Source organism: Dermochelys coriacea, chromosome 13, assembly GCF_009764565.3.
Source record: "Dermochelys coriacea isolate rDerCor1 chromosome 13, rDerCor1.pri.v4, whole genome shotgun sequence".
Lineage (NCBI taxonomy): Eukaryota > Metazoa > Chordata > Testudines > Dermochelyidae > Dermochelys > Dermochelys coriacea.
In genome coordinates, this window is record NC_050080.1 from 23,826,440 (window position 1) to 23,842,080 (window position 15,641).

General features: G+C 41.3%; 1 protein-coding gene across 2 annotated transcripts in view; it reads left to right on the forward strand.

Annotated features, from left to right (window-relative positions):
- Positions 1-344: 344 nt before the first annotated feature.
- The window catches only part of PTPRT (protein tyrosine phosphatase receptor type T), a 747,520-nt gene continuing 732,223 nt past the window's right edge, over positions 345-15,641 (forward strand). For both annotated transcript variants that reach the window (XM_043495677.1, XM_038369864.2), the window contains exon 1: positions 345-646. In XM_043495677.1, coding sequence (XP_043351612.1) covers positions 577-646 — 70 coding nt within the window. In that variant the 5' untranslated portion in view covers positions 345-576. The remainder of the gene's footprint in view (positions 647-15,641) is intronic.

The following is a 15,641-nucleotide window of genomic DNA, read 5'->3' on the forward strand; positions in this document are numbered from 1 at the left end:
GAAACAATGCACGAGCAGGAAACCTAATTTGCTTGCAACACTTTGTCCCCAAGTCCCTGCAAATAGGACACAGCTGAGCAGCAACATGGATCAAACAGTTGGATTCAAGAAAATACCCTCCGATTTCTCCTGCTCTGTATTTATTTTTGTAAATTCCCAACCCCGGTTTGGTGCAGGAGTTTTGCTGTTCCTTCAGTGCAGAAGGTTCTTAATTACACTGATTCCCCTGTGGGCAACCCTTTGTCAGAACAAAAGCCAGGAGTGCAGAATGGGTGTCGGTAGCCGAGGTCAGTTGAAGTCTGGTTAGTGACGGTGTAGAGCTGTCTGGAGGAGAGGAAAAGGCAGGCGTTAGGACTCAGGGGAAATCTCTCGTCTCTGTCTCTCTCCCCCTCCCCCTCCCCCTGCTTTCCCTCCCCCTTCTTCAATCAGTTTGTGCTACTCATCAGATCAGGATAGCAGCTCCAGCTCGGAGATACATCTCCAACTCTGATGTACCAATGCAGGGGATATTTGCCAGGCACACAGAGAGACAGCTGCACTGCTATAGCGGGGAGGGAATGTGAACTCCAATAAAGAATGAACCGGATTACCGCTATTGTCTTTCTGGTGCAGCTGTTGCAAAAAGCAGAGGGGCAGGTCTTCCCAGGTGAGTTCATCCATTCTTCACTTGTTCTATAGGTAGCCCTCGCGAAGGGCTACTTTCAACTTAACCGGGGGCAGAGAGTGAGCCAGCGATAAGGGGGTGGCAATACACTGCAACGTGTCTGTTTGGGGCTGGATTGTGTGGACATTCTGTGCGGGGTTAAGTTTGCCTTTTTGCAGTGATTGGCTTGCTTTGCTCTTCGCGTGCATCTCTTCGGCGTGGTGGGTTAAATACAAAAGTCAGAGGAGAGCTGGATGCAATGTATCGAATTATGTGGGATCTGCCCTACTCTTTCTTCTATCTTTTTCCACCTCGAGCTTTTTCTGAAGGGTCATGGGCTGGAAAGAATAGATTTGTCTCATCAAAGCCCAGCGGATGGCAAGGGAAAGAGCAATCCTATTAAAAGTCCTTTAGAATGATGTTTGTCTTCAAAGTCCTAATAGTGCCTCAGCACTAACTCCCTTTTTAATGGGTTTATTTTGTTTGCTTGCCTCCACAGGAGATACGGGTTTTGTATACATACACATTTTCTCTCTCTGAGGAGCGGTATGTCTCTTTAAAAGTTGTGGCTTGTGTGAAATGAAAGCATCCCTTTCATTCTTGGGGTCAAGACAGTTGGGTCCTTTTTATAGTAAACAGTTGTTCTGAATCAAAGGCAGGGGTGAGCCTTGGGGGAAACATGCCACCGCGCTGTAAGTCACTAGACTGTACCTTTAAACCAAAGTTAGGCAACACTTTTTAGAAGTTCAGTGGCACCATTTGCTCCCGGCCCTCTGGGGATCCCAGAGTTTGTTTAACTTTCTCTGGATGGCTGAGATACTTCGATTTGTCAGGATTTCGGCTATTTTAATCTGTAAGGAGACTGTTTTAGAGCAGAGAGAGATTGTATGTAGCCTAATAGTAGCCGTCTATCTCTCTCTCTCTTTCCCCCCCTCTCCTCCCAAATTCCTTAAGTATAGCTGGAATTCTTTCAAGATGATAGGTGTCCATTGAGCTAGTTTTCTGCCTCTTTCCCCATTTTGCAGGTGGATCAAAAGTGGGGGAGTTATTTCTGCTTTCCCTTGTGGTGTGGAATCAATTTTCTTGTGTTTCAGTTAGCAAATCTTTAAAACACACACACACACCCGTATTTCCACCTTTCCCAGCTTTCTTTTGCCTGAATGTTTAATATGAGTAAAGCCGACTTCCCTGCTCCTAATTGCGTTTATGGACTGGAGATGATAAATCTCGCCCATTGAGGCTTGGCTATTTACATTCCATACCTTCAGCGGGGGTGCCCAGCACGCCGGGGTTTTGTGCTCCTTACATGGTGAGGAATTAAGATGCTAAGAGAGATCAAATGACTTTTATCCGGCTTCTTTAAGATGTACATATTGGGCAGCTCAGCAAATGGGGACCATGCAATCAGACCCATGCGTAAAGCTGAAATAATTTTTTTTTCCATTGCGAAATCGTTTTAAAGAAAGTTTGTGGTGAGGCTGGCTGAGTCGGGAGAAGAGCTCCCATTCAGCTCTGTGAGGTACAGGCGCAAATCAGTCCAATACTGTTTAATAACAAATTTATATTTAGATTGCTAGGCAACGGCACATGTTATCAGATTTAGTAAAAACCACTGGGAAATGTAACGTTGCTAAATAGCTCCTTTCATGACTTAAACTATCTATGGCGCTTATGGTATTTTTTTTAAATACCCCTTTTTAATGACTGTTCTGAATGTGATTTTAGGATATATAGGACTGGGGTTGGCATAAACTGGGGCTAGACCCTAGGCTCGCGTTCCCCTTTGATGAATCACTTAGCTCGCATGCTTAGAAAAAAATCCATCTTTAAGTAAAATTGAAAACTTTTTCGTGGAAGGGGGACGTAGGTATGGAGCGAATAAACGGTACCCTAAAAGGCGCAGAGCAAATGCAGGTGCAGTGGAAGCAAATGGCTAATCCTTTCCAAACCAGGATGGAAATATTCCGTTATCGTTAGCTAAGTGGGAAAGCTAGTGTTTGATCTGCCTGATTGTTAGTCAACTTTCACCTCCCACTTGAATTCCTGCCTTGCTGTTCAGAATGATGAAATGATCTTATTTATACATATAAATACGACTGCCGAGCCATTTCCACGAATGAGGTTATATGGAAAGTGTTGCCTCTTTTTTTAGATTACATTCAACGGCTGAGTTCTTAATGCCCTGTAACCAATTTGCACAGCTAATATTCTGACAATAAAAGCAAATGTGCAGAATGTCCACGCACCCTGCCCCTCGGTTGGATTTCAATTAAGGATCAAGTTGTGTGGTAGATTCCGTCCGTTGAATCCCATGCACTTTTGCTGTTTTCCATCAGATGGTGCTGTCTTCGTAATTATTCGGATGCAAATACCTCTTGACTACCTGCGGATGGAACGATTTTTTTTTAATGCTTAATGTGTTTATTCAGCAGCCTTTTGTTAACAATTCTGAAAAGTCATTGTGCAAGAAATGGGTTGCTTTTGTTTTGTTTTTTTTTTCTGTATGGTAACGCATGTAAAAAGGGGGAAGCCAAGAGTTCAGTGTTCAAGGCAGAACAACACTGAATCCCTTCCTGTCGTGTCCACTTACTTTCCAATGACAGGTTTCAGAGTAGCAGCCGTGTTAGTCTGTATTCGCAAAAAGAGAAGGAGGACTTGTGGCACCTTAGAGACTAACAAATTTATTTGACCATAAGCTTTCGTGAGCTACAGCTCACTTCATCGGATGCATATGAGCTGTAGCTCAGGAAAGCTTATGCTCAAATAAATTTGTTAGTCTCTAAGGTGCCACAAGTACTCCTTTTCTTTTTACTTTCCAGTGCTGCACCATAAAACTTAGTATCAGAAATACTGGTGGAAATGTAACAAATGGATACTGGTTTTCTGCTTGTACTACTTGTTTAATACTCGAGGACCTTTTAAATTCCTTTGTTGGCCCTTCTCCTTAATACAACTGTTGCCTTGCACTATTTGTAAGCTTTTTCCTCCTCTTCTCTCACCAATTACTTCTAGTTGCACACAATTCGAACACATCTTTTTATTTATAACACTGCAGATCTGCTCTTGAGGTTTTAAACTCTTCTTGCTGTAGGTTCCAAATCTAATTAATTCTAACTACTTTTCACTAGAATACACAGCAGTAAAATCTCAAGTGTATCGAGCAACTTCTGATCCTCATTTCAGAAGATAAGGGACTTTCCTTATGGGAAAATACTTTTCTCTTAAAATACCTGTGTGTGTGTGTGTAAGGCAATTTTCTTCTTCCTTTTGACATATGGAATTATCCCTACAACTGTCTTGTGCTCTTTGATATGCTTTCCTTATTGTGTGTGGAAATCCTGCAGATTTGCAACCTTGAAATAACATTCAGGGGAAAACTGGGACAGTTGGTTGCATGGGGATTGTTCCCCTGAACACAGTGGCCACATTAGTTTGACACTATTGTTTCTCTTGATGGCAGTGTTGATTATATCACAGATGCCCTTCTTTTTACCTTGCTTTGCTGTAGTGGAGCTCTTGAGCATTTGGGCATGTATGTTTTCAAAGATTGATGTCTGACCATAAAACCAAAACCACAAATGATGTATTAGAACATGGTGTATGTGGGGAAAGTGAAAAGCAGGGAGGCTGGAGAGAGATTTAGGGGTGATTAATTCATTTACTAGCAGATATGTAAACAGATTAGCAAATTGGCAGTGAAAAATGGATTTTACAGCATAAACTACTGTATGTGGCAATTGTTAACAATGTAGCATTTAACTTACTAATCACTTCCCACTCCCTCTGGGGAACTGTTAGCAGCACAGTTCAACTTTATTTTTCTTCCTGGCTGGCTTGATTCCCTCCCCTCCCCCAAATAAATGAACAATTAATATTAAACAAGGTGCTTTTTCCACAGCCACAGTAAACAGTCCATGTGTGCTAAAGCCCAGCTAGTTCTCAACCTCCAGGTCAGAACCCATTGTTTCTTCTGCAAATGCCCAGCCTCATGTATGTCCCACTCCAGCCTGTTTCTTTCATTTTAAATTTTAATTGTGGAATCCTGCGGTGTCCTCCCTGTATAGTCCCAAATCCTTACACTTTACAGTAATGTTATGGGAATGGTTTTGGATGATTACTATAGAATACTGTAGTATCGTCTTTAAATAAGGCATTGCGATCTGCTATTCTCGAAACAATAGTGGTGCCAGAGATGTAGATATGAGGCTTTGTAGAATTTATAGAATGGGGTTGGGACAAAAATTGTTTCTTACGGGAACAAGTGTTCATGTTGTGTATAAAACCAGTTAGCTAAAGAGAAGAAAATAAAATAAATTTTGATATGTTCAGTCTACTGAGCCTTGAAGGATTAATCCCTATATCAGTGTCTCTTCATAATTTCCCCTGTATCATCTTTCAATGCTCATCATTATTATTTTGATTATTTATGATAATTATTAGGAGTGTAATAGCTGATCTGACTGGTATCTGCTTTGCTGCTGTGGTTATTTTATTATCTCATTAACAAAGAGATAATAGAACAATTAGCAAAACACAAAAGTGTTACTTTTGGGCTGAATGGGATGCACCAAATATAGGGAAGAATGTTGTCGTCTTGTATGGCTTTGGATACTGATGTTTGAACATTTTAAGCCTAGGGGCTAAGTAAACACCTTTAACTCCATTTGAAGTCAGCGTAACTTGGCATTTCTGAAAATCAGGTGAGAGGCATCTAAAATCAAGCACCCAACATCTGAGGCGATTTGAATTAATTATCTCTGGGCTTATTCACTCATCTGAAAGAATAAGAATAATACTTGCCTATGGTACTTGTTCTGAGATCTGATCAATATTTGCAATGCTTTCTGTGATCTGTGACTGAAAGGAGGTTAGGGAGTGTGTATGCTTATGCAAAGTATTTGTATTATCTATAACAGGAAGCAAGGTGATGCATTTCCCTGTAATTCTTCGGATGCAAGCGGCTCCAAACCTGCTGCCTCCATTTTCTGTAATCAGGTGGTTTGAAATCTTGCATGTCAATGTAACGGCAGATGAGGACTTTTTTTTTTTTTTTTTAACTGAAAATCCAGAGAAGAGGGTCAGGTTCTCAGCCCTTGGAAATCAGCACCCAACTGAAGATCTGGTCTGGATTGCCCAATGTTAGATTCCCTTCATACTTTTCATGCAGGCTTGGAAGTTGTGAATTTCACTTCTGTGACATGTTCAGCTCTTATATTGAATATGTTTGGCATTAGGCAGCCTTCGGTTGTAATTCTGGTGTAGACTGCAGTGTGTCCTGATTTTATTGTAACACCATAACATTGATTCTGGGCCGCACAGATTGGCTCATTTCATAGAATCATAGAATATCAGGGTTGGAAGGGACCTCAGGAGGTCATCTAGTCCAACCCCCTGCTCAAAGCAGGACCAATCCCCAACTAAATCATCCCAGCCAGGGCTTTGTCAAGCCTGAGCTTAAAAACCTCTAAGGAAGGCGATTCCACCACCTCCCTAGGTAACCCATTCCAGTGCTTCACCACCCTCCTAGTGAAAAAGTTTTTCCTAACATCCAACCTAAACCTCCCCCAATGCAACTTGAGATCATTACTCCTTGTTCTGTCATCTGGTACCACTGAGAACAGTCTAGATCCATCTTCTTTGGAACCCCCTTTCAGGTAGTTGAAAGCAGCTATCAAATGCCCCCTCATTCTTCTCTTCTGCAGACTAAACAGTCCCCGTTCCTTCAGCCTATCCTTATAAGTCATGCACTCCAGCCCCCTAATCATTTTCGTTGCCCTCTGCTGGACTCTTTCCAATTTTTCCACATCGTTCTTGTAGTGTGGGGCCCCAAACTGGACACACTACTCCAGATGAGGCCTCACCAATGTCGAATAGATGGGAACAATCACATCCCTCGATCTGCTGGCAATGCCCCTACTTATACAGCCCAAAATGTTGTTAGCCTTCTTGGCAACAAGGGCACATACTCACATCCAGCTTCTTGTCCACTGTAACCACTAGGTCCTTTTCTGCAGAACTGCTGCCTGGCCATTCGTTCCCTAGTCTGTAGCAGTGCATGGGATTCTTCTGTCCTAAGTGCAGGACTCTGCACTTGTCCTTGTTGAACCTCATCAGATTTCTTTTGGCCCAATCCTCTAATTTGTCTAGGTCCCTCTGTATCCTATCCCTACGCTCCAGCGTATCTACCATCCCTCCCAGTTTAGTGTCATCTGCAAACTTGCTGAGGGTGCGGTCCACACCATCCTCCAGATCATTAATGAAAATATTGAACAAAACCAGCCCCAGGACCAACCTTTGGGACACTCCGCTTGATACCGGCTGCCAACTAGACATGGAGCCATTGATCACTACCCATGGAGCCCGACGATTTAGCCAGCTTTCTATCCACCTTGTAGTCCATTCACCCAGCCCATACTTCTTTAACTTGCTGGCAAGAATGCTGTGGGAGACTGTATCAAAAGCTTTGCTAAAGTCAAGGAATAACATGTACGCTGCTTTCCCCTCATCCACAGAGCTAGTTATTTCATCATAGAAGGCAATTAGGTTAGTCAGGCATGATTTGCCCTTGGTGAATCCATGCTGACTGTTCTGGTCACTTTCCTCTCCTCTAAGTGCTTCAAAATTGATTCCTTGAGGACCTGCTCCATGATTTTTCCAGGGACTGAGGTGAGGCTGACTGGCCTGTAGTTTCCTGGATCCTCCTCCTCCCCTTTTTAAAAGATGGGCACTACATTAGCCTTTTTCCAGTGTTCCAGGACCTGCCCCAATCACCATGAGTTTTCAAAGATAATGGCCAATGGCTCTGCAATCACATCAGCCAACTCCTTTAGCACACTCGGATGCAGCACATCCGGTCCCATGGACTTGTGCTCGTCCAGCTTTTCTAAATAGTCCTGAACTACTGCTTTCTCCACAGAGGGCTGTTCACCTCCTCCCCATACTGTGCTGCCCAGTGCAGCAGTCTGGGAGCTGACCTTGTTTGTGAAGATAGAGGCAAAAAAAGCATTGAGTATGTTAGCTTTTTCCACATCCTCTGTCACTAGGTTGCCTCCCTCATTCAGTAAGGGGCCCACACTTTCCTTGACTTTCTTCTTGTTGCTAACATACCTGAAGAAACCCTTCTTGTTACTCTTAACATCTCTTGCTAGCTGCAACTCCAAGTGTGATTTGGCCTTCCTGATTTCACTCCTGCATGCCTGAGCAATATCTTTATAGTCCTCCCTGGTCATTTGTCCAATCTTCTACTTCTTGTAAGCTGCCTTTTTTCAAGGATTTCAGCAAGGATTTCACTGTTCAGTCAAGCTGGTTGCCTGCCAGATTTACTATTCTTTCTACACATCAGGATTGCTTGTTCCTGCAACCTCAATAAGGATTCTTTAAAATACAGCCATTTAAACTGAAGGACTTGAACCATATAATTCCTTTTCCCATTGAAGCATTCTTCTCCTCCAGTTGTATAGCTTTTGCTAAACTTTTCCTGTGGTAGCTTCTGACAGCACATCCCATCACCATGTAAATTCTACTTGGGTAGAATTTCACCTGGTTGGCACCTGCTCCTCTCAAGAAGACATTACTTTTCTGTTTATGCATCCTTGGCCTTTCTGGACATAGGCCTTGCATTGCCATGACTAGCCTCCATTTTCTAAATGCCATTCATCCTCCACCTTCTTGGTCACGCCTTTGAAACATTGTAGAGACCATACTCTCACTGGTGAAGACTTACATAAGCGGTGAATGGGTCTGTGCCCATAAGTAAGGGCATCACAATCTGTCCCTGTGTCAGGGTGTAACTATATCATAAACTATTGCTGCTGCTGTTCATTATTGCAAAATCTCAAGATTGTTTCTTCATGGTAGTGAGACAATTCCTCTGTTTTAATCAGACCCTACATCTTCTAATCAGTCCCGCTTGTTTTTTAATGTCTGATCAATGCATGCCATCTATCATATTGTCATTCTGAAATATTGGATAGACTGCGGGCTGGCTCTTGGGGCATTTATACATTTTAGAAGAGAGATTATGTTGAATCAGTTAAGGTATTTAAAGTCCTTTTGAAGATCTGAGGCACTAAATAAGTAAAGTGTTATTTATTATCTAGCATAGCACTGGGGAAACAGAAAAGGGAGGGCAGCATTGACCTTATGCACCTGTGAGGAAGGCTTAGCAAGCAGAGAGGAAGAAAACCCCAAAAAGAACGAGCCTATTTGACACTGTCTCCTCTGCGTTTCTCTTTCTTTTTTAATTAGTCCCTATAAATTAATTCAGGGCCAGCCACTTGATTTCTTGTTTCCTACTGGGACTGTGGGCCTGGGACTTCAAGCAGAATCCAAATGAATTCTGTCTCACAGTTCAGAGTGGTGCAGTGGTTATAAAATGACTGAGCTTCTGAAGCAGTGCATGGATTTTAAGGAGGTGGAGCCTGGCTCTATCCCTTGGTATTTGGAGTTCCATCTTCCAGAAAGGCTGTGCAATTTAATGGCTGATGATGTGTGTGTGGTATACGCAGTCCTATGAGGCTGCTTGAACAGCCTACAGTTCCTGGCTGAGACAAGATGTTAGCAGAAGTTACTTTGAGCTTTCTCTTTACGAAAAGTATCCCATGCTTTTGTACTTTGCTGTCAGATGAAATTTCTTCAGATATGACTTCACAAAGGAAAGAGTGAGTTTACCATGGCTGCTTCTCAGTCACAGCCTTGTCATGATCTTGAATTCAAGACAAGATAGTGACAGTATGTAAAATCTCAGGGAAGAGCTCCTGGCTGCAAGTGAATTGGTGGCTGCAAGTGAGTTGGCTGCAACCGATGCTTTTAAAGGTGTGTGTGTGTGTGTGTGTGTGTGTGTGTGGAACAAAGACTAATTGCTAGCCTGCCTGCTCTCCATAATGTTGTAAAGCAACACTTACTGTAGTGTTATCTTGGGCTCTGATCCTTCTCTCCTCTCCTTGAAGTCAGTGGGGGGAGAAAAAATTCCATTGATTTTTCAAGGGGAGCAGGCTTCTGCATGGTCCTTTGGATATCTTTGTTGGAATTTCATGCTTTTGACTCTTGCAATCACACAGGGTTAGGATTTGTTGTTATTTAATTGCCCCATGTCACAATCCACTAGAATAAAAGACAGGCGCCCTGGTAATGCCAGCAGAAGACCCACAGATGGAAAGAGGCCCACAGATGTGCAAACTGGGCGACTATATTTTGCACGTTCATGTTCAGGGTTTTCCCTTATTAGTCAAAGCGGTGGGGCTGGGAGTGGCAGTACTAACATTTTTTTCTTTATTAAAGGTAAGGGGTGAATTCTCATAGGGAGTGTGTGAATGGTAAGAATCAACTAGTAGAAGCAGGAGGAGAGGGGATGGAAGAAACTGGCATCCTGTAGACATATGTTAGATTGGAATCACAGCAGCATTCAGTATGTGAGCAAAGAGAACATTCCCATCAGCCAGATGGGAAACTGTTCTCCATGCCACTTCATTTCTTCAGGACACGGATTTTCTGTCAACATTCACCCACTTATGTGGTAATAGCATAGAGTTTATTTTGTGTTTCCAATATCATGTGATGTGAGATAAATGCTTTGATAGGAGTAATTATTACTTTCAAAGTTGTTTTGGAGGCCCTGTGACAGAGAGTCATGTACACCTGACACGTTTGTGATTTAAGAAAAAAAATCACTTGCTTCTTACTTTGAATTAAGGCATACAACCATCACTAAAGCCTAAAATATGTTCTGTAGTTAGTCCATTCACATATCATCTAATCTAGCAAGTAGAGTTGCTACCTTCCTTTCAACATAGCATGTGTACGTGCATATCCCCACCCCATCCACAATAAGTTAGTCCCCAAAAATTTCCTTGCTGTGGGTTTTATTTTGTTCCTTAAGAACAATGGAGCACAAACATTACATTCAACTGGCTATTTTTAGGTTTTGTATGAAAGACTTCCTCACTTGTTCACTAGCCCCTTTGATTTGGAGTCATACAAATCTCTGGTTGGATCTAATGAGACCTACCTGCTCTGCTTGACAGGCTGAGTCAGCAGACCAGCATAGCATCTCCCCCCAAGTCCTAGAACGTGATACACTGTCACAAAATAGTGGAAGTACCATGTGATCATCCCTCTCTTTTACAGCAAGAGCTGAGCAAACCACTCCTAGCAAATAACTTATCTGGTGTATATCTCCTCTTTTTCTGTGCATGAATTAGCCACAAACAGATTGTAGTTATCCATATTTATTTAATATTATCCCAGAATCAGTGCCCAGAGTGCTGGGGCCACATTATGTTAGGGACTGCACAAACATGTAAGAAGACCCGGTCTCTGCCTTGAATTGTGTATGACCTAAAAATACATGAGACAAAGTGCAGAAAAAAAGAGAAGCAACGTACCAGAAAAGCAATCTCCGTCTTTTTCTTCTTCCACATGGCAACTTGAAAAGCCACTTTAAAGGTCGATATACAGGTTTGTCATCCACTGTATCGCTTCCAGAGACGTGGAATGAATCAAAACCATCACTCTGGAGAACGATCTTAGATGGCAGCAGTACTCTGGTTTGGATATCTTTTCTGCATTGACATATCAGGCTGCCTTTCATTTTCCATTTGTGTAGCAGGTCATTACAATGGCCAGGTGAGGTTCTGATGTGATTGGCTGTGATCTGTATCTTAGGTGGCATGAGAAAACTAGGTGGTTGGTTTGTAGGATCTGTAATCAGGTCTTGATTCTTGACTCTGTTTTTCCCCGGAGCTCCTACCATCACATATTTTTTCCCTGTTAAGTGCTTTGGCACAACTAATGCATCAATGTGGTGACTGAATGCTGATTGATAGCCTTGCAGTCTAAAAAGCATCTTCAGCAAAGCAATAAGGGGGATGCATTGAGGAGATAAGCTAACAGGAAAATGGAAGGAGCAAAGGAAACTGAAGGTGGTGGGCTGGAAAGTAGCATAGAAGGCAGGGATGATGAGTCTAGCAGCAGAGAGACTGTGAGGGAGGAATGGCCATACTGGGTTAGACCAATGGTCCATCTAGCCCAGTATCTTGTCTTCTGACAGTGGCCAATGCCAGGTGCCCTAGAGGGAATGAACAGAACAGGTCATCGTCAAGTGATCCATTCCCTGCTTCTGGCAAACAGAGGCTACACTTCAGAGCAGGGATTTGCATCCCTGCCCATCCTGGCTAATAGCCATTGATGGACCTATCCTCCATGAACTTATCAAGTTCTTTTTTGAACCCTACTATAGTCTTGGCGTTCAAGGGGAGTCAGAACAGACAGAAAATAATGTCCAGGGTTCAAACTGCAAAAAACAAATGGGATACTGTTCCTGGGACCCAGGGATTTTGAGACTGACTTCTCCCTCTGACCCAGCTTCTGATTTCTTCTAACTTATCTGCTATCCAAAATTACTTGAAAAATGACATCTTTGAATAATGTTTTGACCTTTAGGCTGAAAGCCAAGATGTGGTGATAACTTTGAATATACCAGTCACATCGTACAATTTCTGTTTTCTAATTGGATGAGTTTATCTCCTGGAATCAGGTTTTCACTATAAATATTCATGTTTACAGATTCATAATTCACTTTGCATGAATGGCCTTCATTATTTGCTGAATAAAGGCTGCCAGCGAATTTGTTTGCTAGAATATCCATGACAAGCAAAGAAAAGAGCATCTCGAGCACAACCAGAGCGAATTCGCTTCCTGTTTTTGTTTTGTTGTTTACTCAGCTCTGTTAATACTCCTATATTTACTCTGTAGTTGTGTGATATTTATTTTCCAGTAATGATTAAGCATGATCATGTAAACAGCAAGGAGTTGATTTTTGTACTTTCATTTGCACTCTTTGAAATTTGGTATTATCCAGTTTCTTTCTGTACACTACTAGGTCATAGTAATAGTAACAGAATTGAAAACCTCAGTGGATCCTTCTGTTCTGTTCTCTGAGGTCAATGCCAGGCAGCCCAGGTGTGAGTATATAGCATCAGATGGTAGCCCAATAAAATTAAGCATCTAGAATGCAATCTGTCTGTCAGCGAGCTGAAGGGGACTGCTTTTTTCCTCCTCCCTAACCCCACCCCCACAAAAAAGCAAAACATTAAGTTTGAGAGAGACACTTTTTTGTTCCCTCCAGGCCTTGGATAAACAAGGCATAACGTTCTGATCAGAAACACCCCTTGGTCACTGGCTCCTAGTTTTCTGCCTCTGCCTCTATGTCCTGACTGCTTGTTGCCAGCACTGACTTATTCCCTTTAGGGGAAATGGATGTTGCTGAAGCAGTGCTAAGCCCATTGCTTGGGTCCAGCTTGTAAAAGCACAGAAGGTAAACAGGCAGCCGTGGTTGTTTTGCTTGCCAGAAATCCAGACATATTGCATATGACACACACACAGAGTTATTGCCAGAGACACTGCCTACTTGGACGCTTTCTAGTTAAAATGGACGCAATGTTAAACTTTTATGAAAACAAGCTTTTATAAAACCTAAGACTAATAGAAATGTTTCCAGAAATGAAATAGTTTTCTTTTCATTAACATTTTCCCTGCAATGATTAAAATCAAAATATTACAGCGCTAAGAATCTGGCCCTTATGGAAAACCCCCCTGTAGAATCCTATAGGTTTTATTTTAAGCTAGCCTATAGTGAGTCTTGGAAGAATTTGATTTGTATTTTTTATAATTTTGATAGATAATATCAATGTTAAGTATTTTTTTTATATTTATCTATTTACATTTTCACAGTTGTGGGAAATTATGGGGGTCAGATAATTATTTAATGACAGTATATGTTGAGATTAAAAAAGTGAAGCCTTCATAATTGTTAAAACACAAATTGTCAATATCATATGTCAAATCTACAAGGTAAATATCCTTAAATCAAACTTTAATAAATTCTCAAGCATCATTTTTTCTTTCTTTGTCTAGCTGTAAATGTTGATGCTTATCACAAAAAATATTTTTCTTGAGGTTGTGTGTGAATGGTGAAATCATCATTTACCGACAAAAATCTAATCCTTCCAAGCCTACTTATAGAACTTATTAAGCAATTTCATCCTGCTATGAAACTCCGTGCTGGCTCAAAAACTTATACAAATGACACTTCTCTTCATGTTGTTTCTACAACAGAAACTTATTAACTTTCTATAGAACCTTCTTGGGGTCACCGCTACTCAACTCTGCAGGATTTAGTCCCATAAGGGGAACTTGAAACTGATTATAAATTGTGCCATTATTATTTAACATTTTTATATGCAACTATGTTGAAGCCCTATTGGGCTAGGCACTGTCCTAGAAAATGACAATCCAAGCTGAAAGAGATGCTAAGAGTAATCAAAGTGCATAAATGTTGACAATTAGATTGGATTTTAGATTATTTAGAAAATAAGGTCTTACAAGTAACGTAAGTAAAATATAGCTTTGAGTTTTACAACATTTTAAGCTGAAAATGTCTCTTTAAAGCAAATGTACCATTTTATTTTATTTTTTCCTGGTCAGTACGATTCCTTAACACCACTCTGTCAGCTCGTTGACTGGATTTTTCCTTGTTACTGGTTCAGGTTTTGAACATTCTGGTTTGGATTCTGTGATTTCTGTGTCTATTAACAACTGTCTCTCCTAAACTACTTGCAAGGACTCAGATGGCATTTGTATCTGGGGGTCACTGTGCATATTAGTAGAGGTCAGCACATGGTGGAAATCAGCAAAGGGGTGGCAAGCTCACAAATAAGGAAACATGCTGTCCCTACTGGCACAGATTAACCCTAGAGCCTGAGAAAATCAGACATTATGGAGAAGAGAGGGAAATAGACTCTGCATAATTAATTGCCCTTAAATGAACTTACAAAGAAAAAAACCCAACACATTCTTCTAGGAGGGATATTTTTTGAATATAACAGATCTACATATATTGTTTTATGTGTGAAGTAATATACCTAGTCTGGAATTACATGCACATTTAGTAGAACTACAAGTGTGAACAATGGGTACTGGGCTAGATGGACAATTGGTCTGACCCAGCATGGCCGTTATGTTCTTGTTTGTTGATGCAGTTCTAGTAAATATACAAAATTTTAGATGCATGCTTATAAACAATACTATGGGACACAGTATTGATGATGTTTGGAGATTTGTCTGCATCTAAACGAGATCTCCCACATTTTTTTGAGGTCTACATAACTCGGACGCTGTCTGTTCTGATGAGTCACTGAAAGACAGAGAAAAGCAAACATAGTGCCAATTTCCAAAAATGAAAGAAGATAGCTTTATGGGATGTTAATTCCCAGCATCAAACTTCTATCCCTAGCAGAATAAGTATTGAGGGGAAAAAAACATTCAGTGCTTTATTGTGCAAGGTACCAAGTTCTGCTGTGAAACGCTGATTGTATTCTCATCTCTTGCTGACTTCAATATACGTTTGGGGTACCTGACACCTTGCAAGATTGAGCCCCTTGAGATTATTAGCAATAAGTAGTGTGGGTTTTGAATAAATCTTGCAAGGCAAGCCTGATTGCACTTAAAAGTGGACAAAGGGAGCACAATAGGTGTATTTAGATTTTAGTGAAGAATTTGATTCTTTTCCCTATAACAATATTTTCAGTTGAGTGAAGCTGTCTGTTTGGATGCAGCAAGTAATACACACAGATCCAGGTCCTATTTATCATCTTCCTTAATGCTCTGGAGAAGTAAACAGCATATTTCATAAATTTTGCCAGATACCTAATTGGGAGGATTGCAAATACTGATGAGGATGGAGAAATAATAAGAAGGTGCCTAGAGCGGTTACAATCATAGGCAGAAAAAACTAAATTAGCTGCAGCTGGGGAAAATGAAAGCTACTGTAATATATCCATGGGAAATACACACACTTATATTCAGTGGGTGGGTGGGAACCTGAAAGTTGTTAATGCTGGGACTTAGATGTGAGAGTGCACAGCAATTTAGACATGACTATAGAATTAAATTTAGCTGCAAAAAACAGCCTATACAGTGTTAAGCTGCATACCCAAGAGGG